At 55.5% G+C, this 14027-nt stretch overlaps 8 protein-coding genes across 8 annotated transcripts; 3 read left to right on the plus strand and 5 right to left on the minus strand.

Moving 5' to 3' along the window:
* Nucleotides 1-586: 586 nt before the first annotated feature.
* Nucleotides 587-1227, minus strand: E0L32_002313 (uncharacterized protein; the record flags this gene model as incomplete). The annotated part of the gene is made up of 2 exons (XM_031136489.1): nucleotides 587-840; nucleotides 918-1227. 2 exons carry the CDS (start codon nucleotides 1225-1227, stop codon nucleotides 587-589), a joined length of 564 nt encoding a protein of 187 aa, XP_030988528.1.
* Nucleotides 1228-1709: 482 nt separating this feature from the next.
* E0L32_002314 (uncharacterized protein) lies at nucleotides 1710-2661 on the minus strand (the record flags this gene model as incomplete). Its single annotated transcript, XM_031136490.1, has 4 exons — nucleotides 1710-1727; nucleotides 1939-2169; nucleotides 2217-2403; nucleotides 2465-2661. The coding sequence occupies 4 exons, from the start codon at nucleotides 2659-2661 to the stop codon at nucleotides 1710-1712; spliced, it is 633 nt and encodes a 210-aa protein (XP_030988529.1).
* Nucleotides 2662-3607: 946 nt separating this feature from the next.
* On the plus strand, nucleotides 3608-4261 carry E0L32_002315 (uncharacterized protein; the record flags this gene model as incomplete). The annotated part of the gene is made up of 1 exon (XM_031136491.1): nucleotides 3608-4261. The coding sequence occupies one exon, from the start codon at nucleotides 3608-3610 to the stop codon at nucleotides 4259-4261; it is 654 nt and encodes a 217-aa protein (XP_030988530.1).
* Nucleotides 4262-5808: 1547 nt separating this feature from the next.
* Nucleotides 5809-6501, plus strand: E0L32_002316 (uncharacterized protein; the record flags this gene model as incomplete). The annotated part of the gene is made up of 1 exon (XM_031136492.1): nucleotides 5809-6501. One exon carries the CDS (start codon nucleotides 5809-5811, stop codon nucleotides 6499-6501), a length of 693 nt encoding a protein of 230 aa, XP_030988531.1.
* A 737-nt stretch (nucleotides 6502-7238) lies between these two features.
* Nucleotides 7239-7925, plus strand: E0L32_002317 (uncharacterized protein; the record flags this gene model as incomplete). The annotated part of the gene is made up of 2 exons (XM_031136493.1): nucleotides 7239-7277; nucleotides 7359-7925. The coding sequence occupies 2 exons, from the start codon at nucleotides 7239-7241 to the stop codon at nucleotides 7923-7925; spliced, it is 606 nt and encodes a 201-aa protein (XP_030988532.1).
* Nucleotides 7926-8280: 355 nt separating this feature from the next.
* E0L32_002318 (uncharacterized protein) lies at nucleotides 8281-9068 on the minus strand (the record flags this gene model as incomplete). Its single annotated transcript, XM_031136494.1, has 2 exons — nucleotides 8281-8782; nucleotides 8851-9068. 2 exons carry the CDS (start codon nucleotides 9066-9068, stop codon nucleotides 8281-8283), a joined length of 720 nt encoding a protein of 239 aa, XP_030988533.1.
* A 1032-nt stretch (nucleotides 9069-10100) lies between these two features.
* On the minus strand, nucleotides 10101-10712 carry E0L32_002319 (uncharacterized protein; the record flags this gene model as incomplete). The annotated part of the gene is made up of 1 exon (XM_031136495.1): nucleotides 10101-10712. The coding sequence occupies one exon, from the start codon at nucleotides 10710-10712 to the stop codon at nucleotides 10101-10103; it is 612 nt and encodes a 203-aa protein (XP_030988534.1).
* A 554-nt stretch (nucleotides 10713-11266) lies between these two features.
* Nucleotides 11267-13480, minus strand: E0L32_002320 (uncharacterized protein; the record flags this gene model as incomplete). The annotated part of the gene is made up of 1 exon (XM_031136496.1): nucleotides 11267-13480. One exon carries the CDS (start codon nucleotides 13478-13480, stop codon nucleotides 11267-11269), a length of 2214 nt encoding a protein of 737 aa, XP_030988535.1.
* Nucleotides 13481-14027: the final 547 nt, after the last annotated feature.

A 14027-nucleotide genomic window follows, 5' to 3' on the forward strand; every position in this document is an offset into this window, starting at 1 on the left:
TATTGCTTTTGCAGCCCCATCCTAGACCAATGAGGAGCTGCCTGCGATGATCACCTACGGCTCCGGGAGGATAACCGACAGTAGTCAGCGACATGCAGCGGTCTAACCTACCCGGTCCGGAGTGGTGACAAGTCTAGGAAACAGCCAGTGGGAATGCTCTTTGGAATTGATCAAAGCTTTTTGCCCCGTGAGCAGTCAGCATCATCAACCTCCGCTCTTTGTCTTTTACAAATACTTCAGGCCAATGACAAGATTCCCGAAAGACGGATTCGGACTAGTCGAAGAGTTTGAACAGAAAGATAGGGCTGCGGGTGGTGGGTACCCTGAGTTAGGCAAATCCTTGGTGACTTTATCGAGTTGGGATCGACAGTGCGGAGATTGATCTGAACAACACTTAGCCTCGGGGCCTCTCGATCCCGAAATATTGGCAGCTTCACCGCTTTATGTACCAGTTGACCCTGCATATGATACATTGTATTGCAATTGTTTCTAGCTCCGGTTGTCCGGTCAGAAGTCTAACTCATTGGTTCTTTGGTTCACATATACATAATCGTATTGAACGGAGATTCTGTGCGTGCCCAGTCCTTCACGCCCGGTTCGACGAGTAGAGGCAGCCGTTGGGATCTTGCACCGGCGCAGCTCGGGCTGAGAAGCCGAGGCAGCCCTCGCCCTGGCCCTCGCCGGCGTAGACGGCCCAGGCGCCGTCGGTGCCCTGGGGGCAGGCGAGCAAGTCGTTGCCGTTGAAGGACAGATCGCCGGCCTCGTCGAGCTTCCAGGGTCCGCGCTCCCCTCCGGGAGGCGTAGGCTGCGCGCCCGTCGTGTATGCAACCCGGCCTCCCACTGTAAATTGCCCCACGTTAGCGGATTGCGGGCTCGTCACAAGCATCAGCAGGTTCGAAAATCATATCTCAACTTACAGACGGTGTCGACGTAGAGCTGCTGCGGCGTGGCCGACGCGGCGTAGAGGAACATGTTGCCGTCCTCGAGGTAAAAGGTGGCTTCAGTAGCGGGGCCCTTGTCGCAGGAGGCGGCCTGCTCCTTGAGGCCCAGGAAGATGCCGCTGTGGGTGGCGCCGAAGTGGGTGAAGTGGATATCACTGGCTGACCTCAGCGCAATGAGATTGAAGGGCGTACCGTCGGCCGGGGGCGGCGGGGGCTGGGCCTGGCGGACGACGGCTGCCGAGGCGGAGCCGGCGAGAACGGACGCGATGAAGGTGGTGAAGTGCATTTTGGGAGAGTAGAAGTGATGATGAAGAAGTCTGTTCAGCTCAGGTGCAGGTACTGCCTTGTGTCATCTGAATTTTGATATTGAGGCTCGGTCGAGATCTCAGTTGTTTAAATAACCTTGAACGGGTTCCCGGCATCGCCTGCATTGGCGTCTCGCGGCCACGCAGATCCCTTTGACATCATCTCTGAACCGGGGGACAGCGTTTCCAAAATAAATACTAGGTGGACCTATCTTGGCGGCAACCCTGCCCGGTAAATTGATTGTGGCATCTTTCTCAATGCGTCGCGGGGGCGGGACGATCATCCTGATCTCGGTTGGCCCGTGGCCCTGTATTTTGCCGGGTTGGTTATAAGATCGGCAGAAGGCAAGAGCTCGCAACCTGTCGTGCCTGTCTGTCGACCTGCATCATGAATCCCATCCAAGGATCGCTATGTAACGTGGACTGGCAGTGGAGAGACATCGTTGTTTCGAATTTCTGCTTTTCAATTCTTGGCTCGTGACTATGTAAATGGTGTTAAGTGTTTGTGGATTAAAAACAGACGTCACGCTGTCCATTCCTGGTTGCATCGTTCCTACATCGCCTGGATCATTGAGTAAATTATCCATCATCGTATCCATCATCGAAATCTGTAGTGGTCTGATGCTCCAACCAAGCCCCATCTTCTTCCCTAGGAGACTCGAATATCTGCCTCTCTCTCTCTGCCTCCCTACTTGGATATCGGGACTGGCTTCCTCTTTTGCGATGGCAGCTCGAGCCTCGCCAGTGGCGACTCTGCCATCATCGGCTGTGGAGAACTCGTCAGATTTCTCGCGATGAGCGGCTCCGGCGACAGGCCTTCTCGTATATATCCAGGGTTGTCCTCGGCATAGGGCGACGCGAGAGGATCGATGCCGGGTCGTAGTGGCCTTTCGAACGAGTGCACCGACTCGTGTAGCGAGTCTCTGCAAGGTGTCATTGGCCGCGGCCGTGATATGCTCGACTTTTGTACGTGTATGTGGAATGCCTTTGTTCCGAGGGATGCTCTCTTCTTCATCAGCCGCTTCTCCGCCGAAAGATCCTCCTCCTCGATGCCATAGTCGGCCAGCTCGAACGGGTCATATTCACGCCGGTCTCGGGCCATACGGCGGAAGTGTAGCCACAGGAGCATGATAATTGTGGTCCCTGCAATCGTGCCACTACAAGAAGTAGTCAGCTTTTGGACGGGGTTCATGGACGAGCTTCCAGTGTAGAACTCACGCGAGGCTGGTACAGACTGCCAGTGTAATGTATGAATTGCCCACCGGCTTCTCGCAGAGGTTGACGTCCTCGTGAGCAGGGTCCGGATCGCAGGTGCTCCGCGGAGAGAACCAGTGAATAAGGGCCGTGGAGATGGCCCGCCGGGCAAGGGGTCGGACGGCGCCGGCCGGGCTAGGTGACCCCACTGTGCCGTCCATCCTGTCGTGACAATTGAGGAGGATGTTTCTGTAGGCGAACCGTCTTTCGCGATGATTCTTTGTTGGAGTTGAGGGTTCAGCTGTCCGAAATGGGAAGAGAGGGAGGAGAGGAAGGGGAAAAGGCCCAGCTGGCTCCATCAAAAGTGACTGGGCAACTGCATTGTAAGGGAGGAAATGGGATGCCCACATTCCAGTGGTATCCCGATGCGTGCCAGTGTCGAGGCGCGATTGGCATGTGTTTGGTATGGTCGACTCCCATTCGGTCCAGGCTAACGGGTGCGCTTGCGGGCACTAGGCCTTGGTCTTGGAGCCATCTGGAGATCTTGGTACGAAGTAGCCGCCAGACTACCTATTCTTAGCCTCATCGTCACGGCATTCTTGCACCTACAGACGATTTGCGTCGCGTCACGTCCTCAAGGCCCCTCAATCACTAGTAATCAGCAAAAACTACCGAACCAAGAGTACTGAGCTGGGTGGACTGTGTCTGAATGGTTAGGCTTAAGGCCTGACAACAGCATTACCTAGTCACCATGTAGCTAGTGGCCAGTGAATAAGTTGCAGTCACTGATTGATAGTGGTCCAGCAAAGTGAATTACGTGTAACGCATTGACCTTGACAGCAAACCGCTTTCAATGGTAGGCTATCAGTCTCATCATGAGACCCTACCAAGTCACATGCAATATCCTATCAGGCAGTCTTTGTTCAACTTCACTGCCCTGTTAGTGCAGTCACAGTCACAGCGCCACTTCTTTCGTTGGTCAAAAAGGAACTGCCAAAGACAAAGAACCCCATGCGTCGCTGTAAGCGGTGACTGACCAACATTTGAAGCTGGTTCTTTGTCCCGGCTCAAGTATTTAATCACCCTTCTCCAGATCTGCTGGCTTGCATTTTGTTGAATTACAAAACATCTTTCAACACCACCATCGATGCCAACCAACCACCCATCATGTCTGCCAGAGACCAACAGCTAGAACGCGAATTCGCCGAGGAAGAGCAGCGCAGGCAGGAGCTCTTTGGCCCTGAGCGCTACAGTGTCAGAACCAGGAAGCAGGACGAGGAGGAGCGAAGCAAGACTCGGCAGCCACCACCGCCACCGGCAGAACACGTCGATTGGAATGAACTCTATCAGAGTGTCTTGGACAAGCAGAGTGAGAGAGAGGAGGCCATGCATTTACTCCGCAGCATGGCTCGCGCGACTCACCTGATTAGATCAACCGTCTCCCCAGCGCCTGCTGAGGCTCTGTATGAGAGGCTCGCGCAGCCACCTCCGGAAGGTGTTACACCCAAGCCAGAGCAGGCTGGCACGCAGGACCCACGATACCCAAACGCACCGACTTGGCCTGTCGACCCCCAGGCGGCTCTCAAATGTCCATGCTGCAAGAAACCCATGGCAACGGCAAGCCCAGAGGGCAACGGCAAATCAATCGTCGAGAGGCCCTTCTACCTCCCTTGCGGGCATATTGTCGGCGATGGTTGCGTTGACACGTGGGTTATCAATTTGCGAGACAATGCCAAATGCCCTGTCTGTCGCCACCCACTGCTCACAGAGCAAGAGGCTGAAGCATTCCGTGCCTACGATCGAGATATGCGGCTTTCTTGAGATCACTACAAGAAGATCACTGAATAGGGGCTCCATGTTGAGAAAGTGGCAGATTTTGGGATAAGAGTCGACAAATCAATCGATGAGATACACACATTCTTTTTTGGTAACAATAGTCACTCTCTAAGTGCATGCCAATATGCCCTTGCATCAATGCCTTCACTTCCTTGTCGCGTTCCGGTGACTTTTCTGAAGAACTGAAGTCGTCTTCGCACAAAGCAGAGTGAATATCAAGTTTCAAAGATATCGGCACAGAATTCACAGTCTGTTGTGAGAGATATTCAAGAATATACACAGAGATTGGAACATTCAGAAAGTCTCTTCACTGTCGTCGACGCCTCTATATAGTTAATGCAATCTCACAACTACGCTGTGCTATCGGTTTATAGTAACCGAAAATCCATATAAAAGGGGATCTTGGCAGGCCCTCATCTCAACGATCTCTTCTCCCAAGACCGTCAGCACGAACTTCCTCCCGCCAGACACCCTCTACAACCTTCCAGTTCTTTTCTCCTCGGATCACAACACCACCTGCCATAGGTCGCATGGGCTGTGGTATTTCTCGGATCTCTCACGACTCTGACAGCGATGACCGGTCTGTACATGTCGCATATGGAGGACGACTCCACAGACATAGAGGCCATGGACACCGGGGTCACGGCCCGGGTCACGGCCATGTCCACAGCCATGGCTACCCGCTCGATTTTCGCTTCGTTCATCCCGATGGTTATGATGGTGACGACTATCGCGTTGTTCAGCGTGATCGGGAGGCGCACCGCCAACACTAGTGCCACCATCTTTCCCGAGCATTCTTGAGTTCTGGACTTGAATCGAGGCCGCCATCATCTAATCTGCACTCACGGTGTACATTGGATTCATGATGTCAAGGAGGAATACACTAGCCAGCAGGCGATGCTGTAGTGCTTGGCACTGGTGGTCAGAAGGCAAGGAGGTAGCAAAATGGCGGATTGATGCCCCCGGTTTTGGTGTCTGGAGACGAAGATATTGATGTTCTCATCTCGAGTTGAGCGAGTCACCAAGAGGTCATTTTTGTTGTTGGCGAGCCAAAGGTATGGCAGGAGAATAATTGCGGACACCCATCAGACAGCACTTGTCACTTTTCCATTGCGGAATGAATAGAGAATGGCAGTCTTTTTCAACAGGTGTTTGCATTCGACCTTTGTTGTAATGCGAGTTCTGATTCCAGCACTCAGAGTCACTTTGATGTGCAATTCACTGTCTCTCCCAGAATTCAACCCATTCACTTCTACACCAAACTAAGCCCTGGCAAAACTTTATATGGAACAACTGCTCTTCTCAACCCAAGGCCAGAGGTCAGACAGACTACAACTTCCACACCACTTGTTTAATCCAAGATTTCAATCATTCCGACACCACAACATCTTACGATGATCTTTTGAGCTTTCCCACAAGCAGGAGCATCCACTTGAGAATCAAAAGGACATCCAGAAGAGCCCCTAACCCAGCCGCGCGCGACCGCGAGTACTTTGAGGGCATTCGAGACCATCTGCGGGGGGGTCGTGAACATGGAGATGCTGGAAATTGAGCAGCAGAAGCAGAGAGAGAGCAGCGCACAACGTTGTTGGGAAGAAATTGTGGACATCATCCCAACCAAAGGCCGTCGTTTCGAAGAAGAAGACGTCATCAATGTCATGGAACGTCTGTTTATCGGAACACGCAGCAAGGATATTGATGTGGGAACATTCAACCTCATGATGAACCTCCTTCGGAGCCGCAACCCGGAGCTGGAGGCTGTCGCCTATCATTTGACGTCCGATCCGTATTTGCAGTGGTTCGATCAGCCGCCAGACTTGACAGGAAACTGTGCCAAGTCTACCCAGCCGGAGGGCCGATCCGAACCGGCCTCCGAGGACACCACGTTCTGGGCCAAGGTCAAGGCCTGGCTGGACAGCCCGACCAGCACACCGCCAACCGTGTCATGCAGTATCTGCTTGACACGGTTGGCCGTCAAGGGCCTTCCGAGCGAGAAGGAGAATGAGAAGCCCGCACTCCTGCCATGTGGGCACATCTTGGGTGAGCATTGCGTCCGACACATGATCATGAAGGAAGACTATAGCACCAGGTGCCCGCTGTGCCGGCGCCCTTTGCATAAAAGCCGTCTCGCTGTTGGTGTGTCGGTCTTGGAGGGCGAGATACGCGACTTTTTTGACAGGCAGGAGCGGGTACTGGCTCAACAGCAACAAGAATACCCTGAATAGATGAGCCACAGGGCATAGGTGGAAGGCAGATTTTCTGGCTGGGTACTTGAGCACATTGTTCTTGGAGGCGGTCTTGGAATCACGAATCATGGCGGAAGAGACAGTTGCCTTTACTCCAATGTCAGACGACGGGAACATCATGACTCCAAGGAGTTCACTTTGTACTTTTATCTCAAGATAGATCGGACCGATGATTGCAGTTGATCGGATTAGGCCATTATGGCACACTAGCAAGAGAGAATCCTCTCAGTACGAGATGGATTGTTGTATTTTATAAAGCCTTTTCTCGTCTTACACAATTCGATTGACGTACGGTTTCTGGTATGGCTTTCTTCATTGTGTTTCTTGACAGCTACAAGTAGCCTTTGCACTTTCTCTGTCTTTGCGAGCACACAAATCACCCAGTACTCTGCATGAGTTGTAGATTGAAGGAGGTTTTCCGCTTTTGTCCTTGTCACATTCTCAACTTGGGTGGTGATGTGCATGACTTTAGGTTGTTTTTCGAGATGCACAGGCCTAATATTTACAGCGTTTGGGCGGTGATGAGACGGGTAGTTTTTAGCGGGGATTCAGTGGCACCAGCTGGTGTGTGACCTCGCCAAGTGCCATTAATGGGCCGAAATCCAGTGGACACAAGCGCTATGGCTTCCACGTGATGGCGTGATAGCCCATCTTCCAGTGGCGCGCTTGGTTGTCAGGACTTCAACATTTGGTACACATCAAGGAAAACCACCATCATGTCTCGCCGAGTGCCGAGAGGCGAGTACATCGAGACCGTGAGTCTATATCGACCTATGCTCTCCACCTCACGGACAGCCCTTTATTTGACGCTAACCTGTACCGTTTGCCACCCACAGGACACGGGCAACAAGGTCGCCCGCAAGGCGACCCTCGTCGGCACCCAAAACATCATGCTCGGCGGCAAGACCATCATCATGGCCGAGGCCATGATCCGCGGCGACCTCTCCCGAGCCGGCACCGCTCCCTCCTCCTCCTCGTCGGGCGGCGCCTCCGCGCCCGCCAACAACACCGCCGTCGCCATCGGGCGCTACTGCTTCCTCAGCCGCGCGTGCTGCCTGCGGCCCCCGGGCCGCATGTACAAGGGCGCCTTCACGTACATGCCGCTGCGCATGGGCGACCACGTCTTCGTGGGCCAGGGCAGCATCGTGCAGGCCGCGAGCGTGGGCAGCCACGTGCACATCGGGGACAACGTCGTGGTCGGCGAGTTCGCCATCATCAAGGACTACGTGCGCGTGCTGGACGGCGCCGTCGTCGCGCCCAACACGGTGGTCCCGAGCTTCAGCGTCGTGGCGGGCCAGCCGGCGCGGGTGGTCGGCGAGGTGCCCGAGGGCGGGCACGAGGCCTTCGAGCTGCGGGAGCTGTACAAGACGGTGGGCAACAACCCGCAACCGATGCCTGTGTGATGAAGGGAAGAGAGGTGGGGTGTTTTGTGGATTTATGCGCGAAGAAGATACCCGGCAGAGAAATCTGTCACCAACGCAACGGCGATTTGATACGTGGGAGGGATTCCAGAAGGCAAAAAGGAGACGGAATATCAACTGCGAGGAGGATGGGGACGTACGTTCAAGAGCTGGAAGGTGTCAAGGAGTGGCCTCGGCTGTACCAGATCACGAGAACCGTGTGTACCTATCGTGACAACTCGGGTCTCACAGGCCATACCGACATTGAACTGTACCCAATACTTATTCACAGTCTCATCATCTATGTACATACATGCCGTCACGATATCTACTTTCCACGACTGGGCCCCCCAGCCCTTCAAGGCTTCGCCTTCTCAAGATGCTGCTCAAACGCCCCGTCCTTGAGCGGGAAGTTCGCGTCCCCAAAGTCGGTGTTGGTGAGCGCCTCGCGCGCCGCGTCGGTCAGCGACTCCCACGCGATGAGCGGCTGCTCGCCGCCCTTCTCGAAGCTCAGGACGAGCTGGTGGTTCAGCGGCCAGATGCTGATGTAGCCGATCTTGGGCCGCGTGCCGTCGAGGAACAGGTCGACGAGGATGTCGTCGTGGACCGTGGCGTAGCCGCCGTGCGCCGAGGCCGACAGCGCCTGGATCTTGGGCGAGTCGGAATTGACATCGTCGATCCACACCACGGCGTTCTCCCAGTCGTGTCGGTGGCCCATGCCCGGCGCGGGAGAGTCCTTGGGCATGTACCACGTGTACATGAGGGCGTAGCGGCCCGCGTAGGCGCCCACGCGCGCGTACACCTGGCCTATGTTGTGCGCGCAGCCCTCGTTCTGCCCGCCCTTGGTGTCGAGACCGCCGCTGTGACGAGTGAGCATGTCAGCTGGGGAGGAGACAAACGTATGCCATGTTGGCAAGGGGCCACTCACCTGGTGTTGCCGTCCTTGTCGACGGCAGGGAAGGGCACGCAGCCGTTGGTGACCTCGAGCCAGGGCTTGTAGCGCAGGTAGGCCGCGCCCACGACGCCCGAGGGCACCGTCTGCGGGAAGCCGACGACCTGGTCGTAGGCGATGACGGCGCGGGGCTCGATCGCCGCGGCCGAGACACTACTGGCCGCGAGAGCGGCGGCGAAGAAGTTGAAGCGCATGGTTTCGAGGTGGTGGTGTCCTTGCCCCGGCTTGGCACCTTGCGACGCCGGGAACGATGCGGCCGCGGTGGCGGCGCAGTCGCCTTAAGTATGCCCATCACCACCACCACCATCTCGAGCTCTCAGCTGTCGAAAACCAGGTTCCAAGCTTCCTCTCTTGCGCCCATGAGGAAGGGGGGGGCGAGCGAGTCGGCCTGTTTTCCAGGATATTGCGCCGATCATCTGGGCGCTGTCAGTCCAATCGATGTCCCGCACGGGGAGCACCCCTGCTGGACGGCCATGCGCCGGTGTAGGTCGCTCAGGAAGCTGGTTGGTCGCAACGGTCCGCCGGCTGGCCCCCTCCCCGCAAGACACAGGCGCTCATGGACGGGTGGAGAGGGGTGCCACACTTCACACGTGTGCCGATCTGGTGCTTTCAGCGGATGATGCGCGCCGTGTCTTGGGTTGATCACCAGCGCCCTGCACTGGCTAGTGTTCCACTTGTCGGTCAGGTAGGATTGAAGCTGCATGTTTCTGGGCATCATGAGCATCGTGCGACGTCCTCTCGATGCAAATGGCTATCGTGCAGAGGCCGGTGGGTGTGATGCATGCGGTCCTGGATCATACGTCACGTTTGGAAGATGATGCATGCCGAGGATCGACGAGGTAAGAAGGTGCTTGCTAAGCACTTAATCGCCGGCATGTCGTGGGCGCCGCTTTGACAACCCCAAGGCGATGGATGACAGGGGTGTCGGAAGTTGACGAGCCTTTGCATTGTTGCATCTGACAAAGAGTGAGCGGGGGTTGTTCCATCACAATCACATCGGCGACCCTATTCCGGGATTGTGTCATAGTCTGCATGCGTGCAAACGAGAGCGACGGATTGCTCCGAAGTAGATGATCATGATGATGTATTGACGCTTTTCTTCTTGGCCGGGTAACCATAACGCCGATTCATGTAGCTATTTTCGTTCTGCAGAGCCTCGTGCAACCCGGAACCCTGCGATATTATGTACAACGTCCAGTTCCGGGGATGTTAAAATAAACTCTCTCTCACTTCGGCGGTGTCAGCACAAGCCACTTCCCACCCCACCCCTTGAATTCCTCCTCAATCACCCTCGCCGTCTTCTCCCACGGCACCTTGAAAGCCCCAGCATTGAAAAATGGCGAGTACACCAGACAGCCCTCCGCCCTCCCCCTCTCCGCATCCAGCTGCTCCCTGAAACCGACCAGCGCCCGCCTCGTCGCGGCCAGGATCGCACTCGGGCTGTCGCGCCCAGGCTTGCCCGAGACCTTGCTCGCGCGCCCGTACCCGTGGCTCGTGAAGAGGCAGACGATGGACACGCGCGGCGAGCCCTTCGCGACGTCGCTCTCCTGCGGCGGGATGACGAGACACCTGCCGATGAGCGCGTCGCGGGGCGGCCACCGCTGCGACGCGTTCTCGGCGGCGGCGCGGCAGAATTCTTCGTACTCCTTGCGCGCGGCGGGGTACATGCGGCCCAGCTCGGCGGCGATGCCGAAGCCCCAGACGCCGAGGCAGTTGGTGGCGTGGACGAGGTACGAGTTGGCGGGGAGGGTGCGGAGGGTGAGGTTCGTGCTCTGCAGCAGAGTCGTCGAAGAAGGGCTGCCGGCGGCGGCGGGCGCGCCTCCCTCTTGCGGGCCCATCTTTGCCACGATCGATGGCAGCCTAGACTTGCTACCAAAGAGTCGCGTGTAATTTGGTGTCGCATTTTTCTGCTTTGCCGATGATCGTGAGGGTTGGTTGGGAGCGTTTGTGGATCGTAGCTGTCTCTTTGAGAGTTACTAGGTGCTTGCTTACCTAATGAATCACTTTCTCAGAGGTGGTGAATGAATGACACTTCCTCCTCGATCAGTTCTTCACAATGTTTGCTCTCATTCCTTGATCCAACATGAATATCCTTACGTTATGAGTGTTCATTCTGTTATTTTTTGGTTCTCACATGGTGTTCCCCAACCCCAGTTACTATCGGGTAATATGAGCCTCTTCGGACCGCATCGATGGACTTGGCCAGGCATTGGACAGTATCTGAAGAGCCGATATGTAGATATCCCCGGAAATTTCTCAGAGAGTCTTGATCTAGCTCGACAGCAGACGATCGTAGAATAGAGGCAAGAGAAATATGCGCCAGAGAGTCGGACGGTCCTTGTATCCCAGGTCGCTGCTACTATTGTTCCCTTGCCATTCCCGCTTTCTAGCTTCATGAATCGAAACCCAAATCCATGTCAAACTGGGGCCACAATAGGGCATTCATATTGTCATCATAATGACCTCCAAGGACTCTTTGTAGATCTTCGAAGCAACCCTGGTAATTCTGATCCAAGTCTGTGGCTGCGAAAATGGAGAAGTCGTCTTGGGGCAGCGTGTCAAACAATGGGAGCTCATCTGGTTCCGCTTGAGCTTGGGGCGAAGCCGGCCCTCTCTCGCCCTTGCTTTGTGAAGAATTCACGTGGAAGTCGGAGGCATCGACGATGACGGCATCGCATAACCGCCCGAACACATTGTGACACTCCCTCGCCGTGTTCCACCGTTCCGAAAGCGCGACGAGGACGGTGGAGCAGGCCCTTGTGTCTGACACGATCTGGGAGATCGCGGGATCGGCCGACAGCTGCCCCTCGGCGGGCCTTGGCTGGCGTTCGAGAGGATGCTTGATGTGACGCCGCCTGTTCTGGAAATGCGTACGGACGGCGTACACATAAGATAGGCCGACGATGAAGACGGCATGCAGCGTGATCCACGTGTAGTTTATTCGTCTATCTCGATGGAGGAGGCTATATGCATGGATAGACTGTCGTGATGAATGATAAAGCCGCTCGAGAACCTCGGCAGTGGGGCTTGCGTCATCCGTCGTGTAAATCGGTCTGTACAGCATCAAGATGCAGTTGTGATACAGCAGACGATACCACTCCAGGGACTTGAAGGTTGAAAGCTCATATTGACGTCCGGACTTTGTGTCTGTCAATGGAAGAGAGGAAACGCCACGCTTCCATTCATCAAGTTCTGCAGAGAGCTGTTGGCGAATGACCGCACAAGTAGTCTGATCCGGCATCCTGCTCTTCGGTACATTATGCAGGCTGGAGAGAATCTTGCCAGTGAGTACCCGATGCCGTGTGATGTGAACAAACACGGAGGTATTTCTGAATTCCTGTGAAGCCTCGAATACTTCGTCCGCTGTTGGGGTCGAGCTGAAGAGAGGGTGTTGCTCGTGTTCGGCGGACGGGTACGCCGTGTCTATGTCGTCAAGGTTGATCGCCATAGGTCTTCCTAGCGTATTGCTCACAATACGGTCCATTCCGAACAGACACCAAAAGCACCTTCTTTTGACTTCGTTCTTGCGTCTAGCCCTCCCTAGAGCAGCCGGTGACAGGTCGGGCGGAATGACGTACACAGCCTCTCGATGTAGGCCCATTTCCAGACCGAGCCTAGCAGCCATGCCTAGAAGGTGCCATAGGCTTGCAGAGGTGCTGTAAGAGATGCTGAGCATGCGATACTGACAGAGCAACATGATGCTCTGGAGGGCCACTAGGCCACCCGCCTCAAGCGCAGTACCGAATCTCGAAATAGCGCGCTCGTAGTACGTTTCTGCGTCCGGCATGACATGCCAGGAGTATTTGTGCACCTGGGCAGTGGCGATTGCAAATACCATGTCGAGGGTGAAAGTTTCCACCGGATGACGCTCGAGATACGTGTTGTCAGCATACAGGTCTGTCAAAGACGTGATGAGGTCGTGTGGATCGAGATACGGGTAACATATGTGGTCATGCGAGAGATATGCGGCCATCAGATCGCGGGCCAGACGTTCCGAGGGTTGATGTCCCGTTTCTCCTCCCGGGCAGTCGGCGTTGTTCCCGGCTCCGGGATCAAACCGCCGGAAGACCAAGTCATTGTCGCTGTCGGCTGTGACAATGCGACCGTGCACTCCGAGCAGATTGGCCAGAATCGCGCCGCTCGCCGAGCCGAGATACTGGCTCTGAGACCCGGCATTCAGGGAAAGAGAAAAGACCTGCTTGGCGACCTCATTGCCATTATCGACTTCCCTGCTCTTGTCCTGTTCCACGGGCCCCGGAGACGTGCTGCTGCCTCCGTATCCACTCGCGACGACACGGGCGGTATGGTCTGTTGACACCTGTTTGGCCCTCGCTTGCTGCAATTCCTTGGACAACGCCCGATTTTTGGCGTCCATTTGCCGAAGGCGTCTCTCCAACGATTCGACCAATTCGTCCCGCCGGGCCAGACCCTGACGGGAGTTGTAGCAGCATTCGGCATCCGCTCGGGCGCAAGTCGTACAGGCTGGAAGAATCTTGTCACAGCGTGCTTTGCGGCGATAGCACCGGTCGCATGCAAGGCGCGAGAAACGATCGCCTACGGTCGTAGCATCTGCTAGACTTGTCGACCCGATGTCTTCTGGAGGCATGGCGACTGCAGACTCTGGAGTTCGAACCAGTGCTGCGTTCTACGCAAGGTGTACGTACGGACTCCATTCCGCGTCCGCCGCTGTGTCGACGACGGGCACCGCGCAGACAGGCGAGGGAATGAAATCCGAGAGAAAGTCCCCATCTGATGAAGGCTTCCCCTCAGTTGATGGGGGCCGCTAAAACTTGGTGGGAAGATTAGTGAGATGTTGGTTGTGGAAGGTGATGAGTGTGTGGGTTATGCTTCATCGATGCGGGAATTCCGTTGGCTATTGCTTTTCAGCTCACAAATGAGCGCCAAGTTCTAGTGTTGGGGACCAGTCGTGCAGTACATCCACGCTGACGTGCGCCTACTGGTATATCGAAATCTGCTGCTTGCTGACCATGTGCTTCCTATATCTCCCTCGGCCAATCAACGTACATTATTGTTCTCGTGTCCTCCAGGCATCTGAAGCTATCAGAGTCGAGATTGCTAGAAAATTGTATCTCGTTTCCCTCGGCCGCAATGACTGTGAACCTTTGAGCTAGGGAACCACCGGGGAAAGACCC

This window comes from Thyridium curvatum (assembly GCF_004353045.1).
Source record: "Thyridium curvatum strain D216 chromosome Unknown NODE_9_length_649264_cov_80.371750, whole genome shotgun sequence".
In the NCBI taxonomy this organism is placed as follows: domain Eukaryota; kingdom Fungi; phylum Ascomycota; class Sordariomycetes; order Thyridiales; family Thyridiaceae; genus Thyridium; species Thyridium curvatum.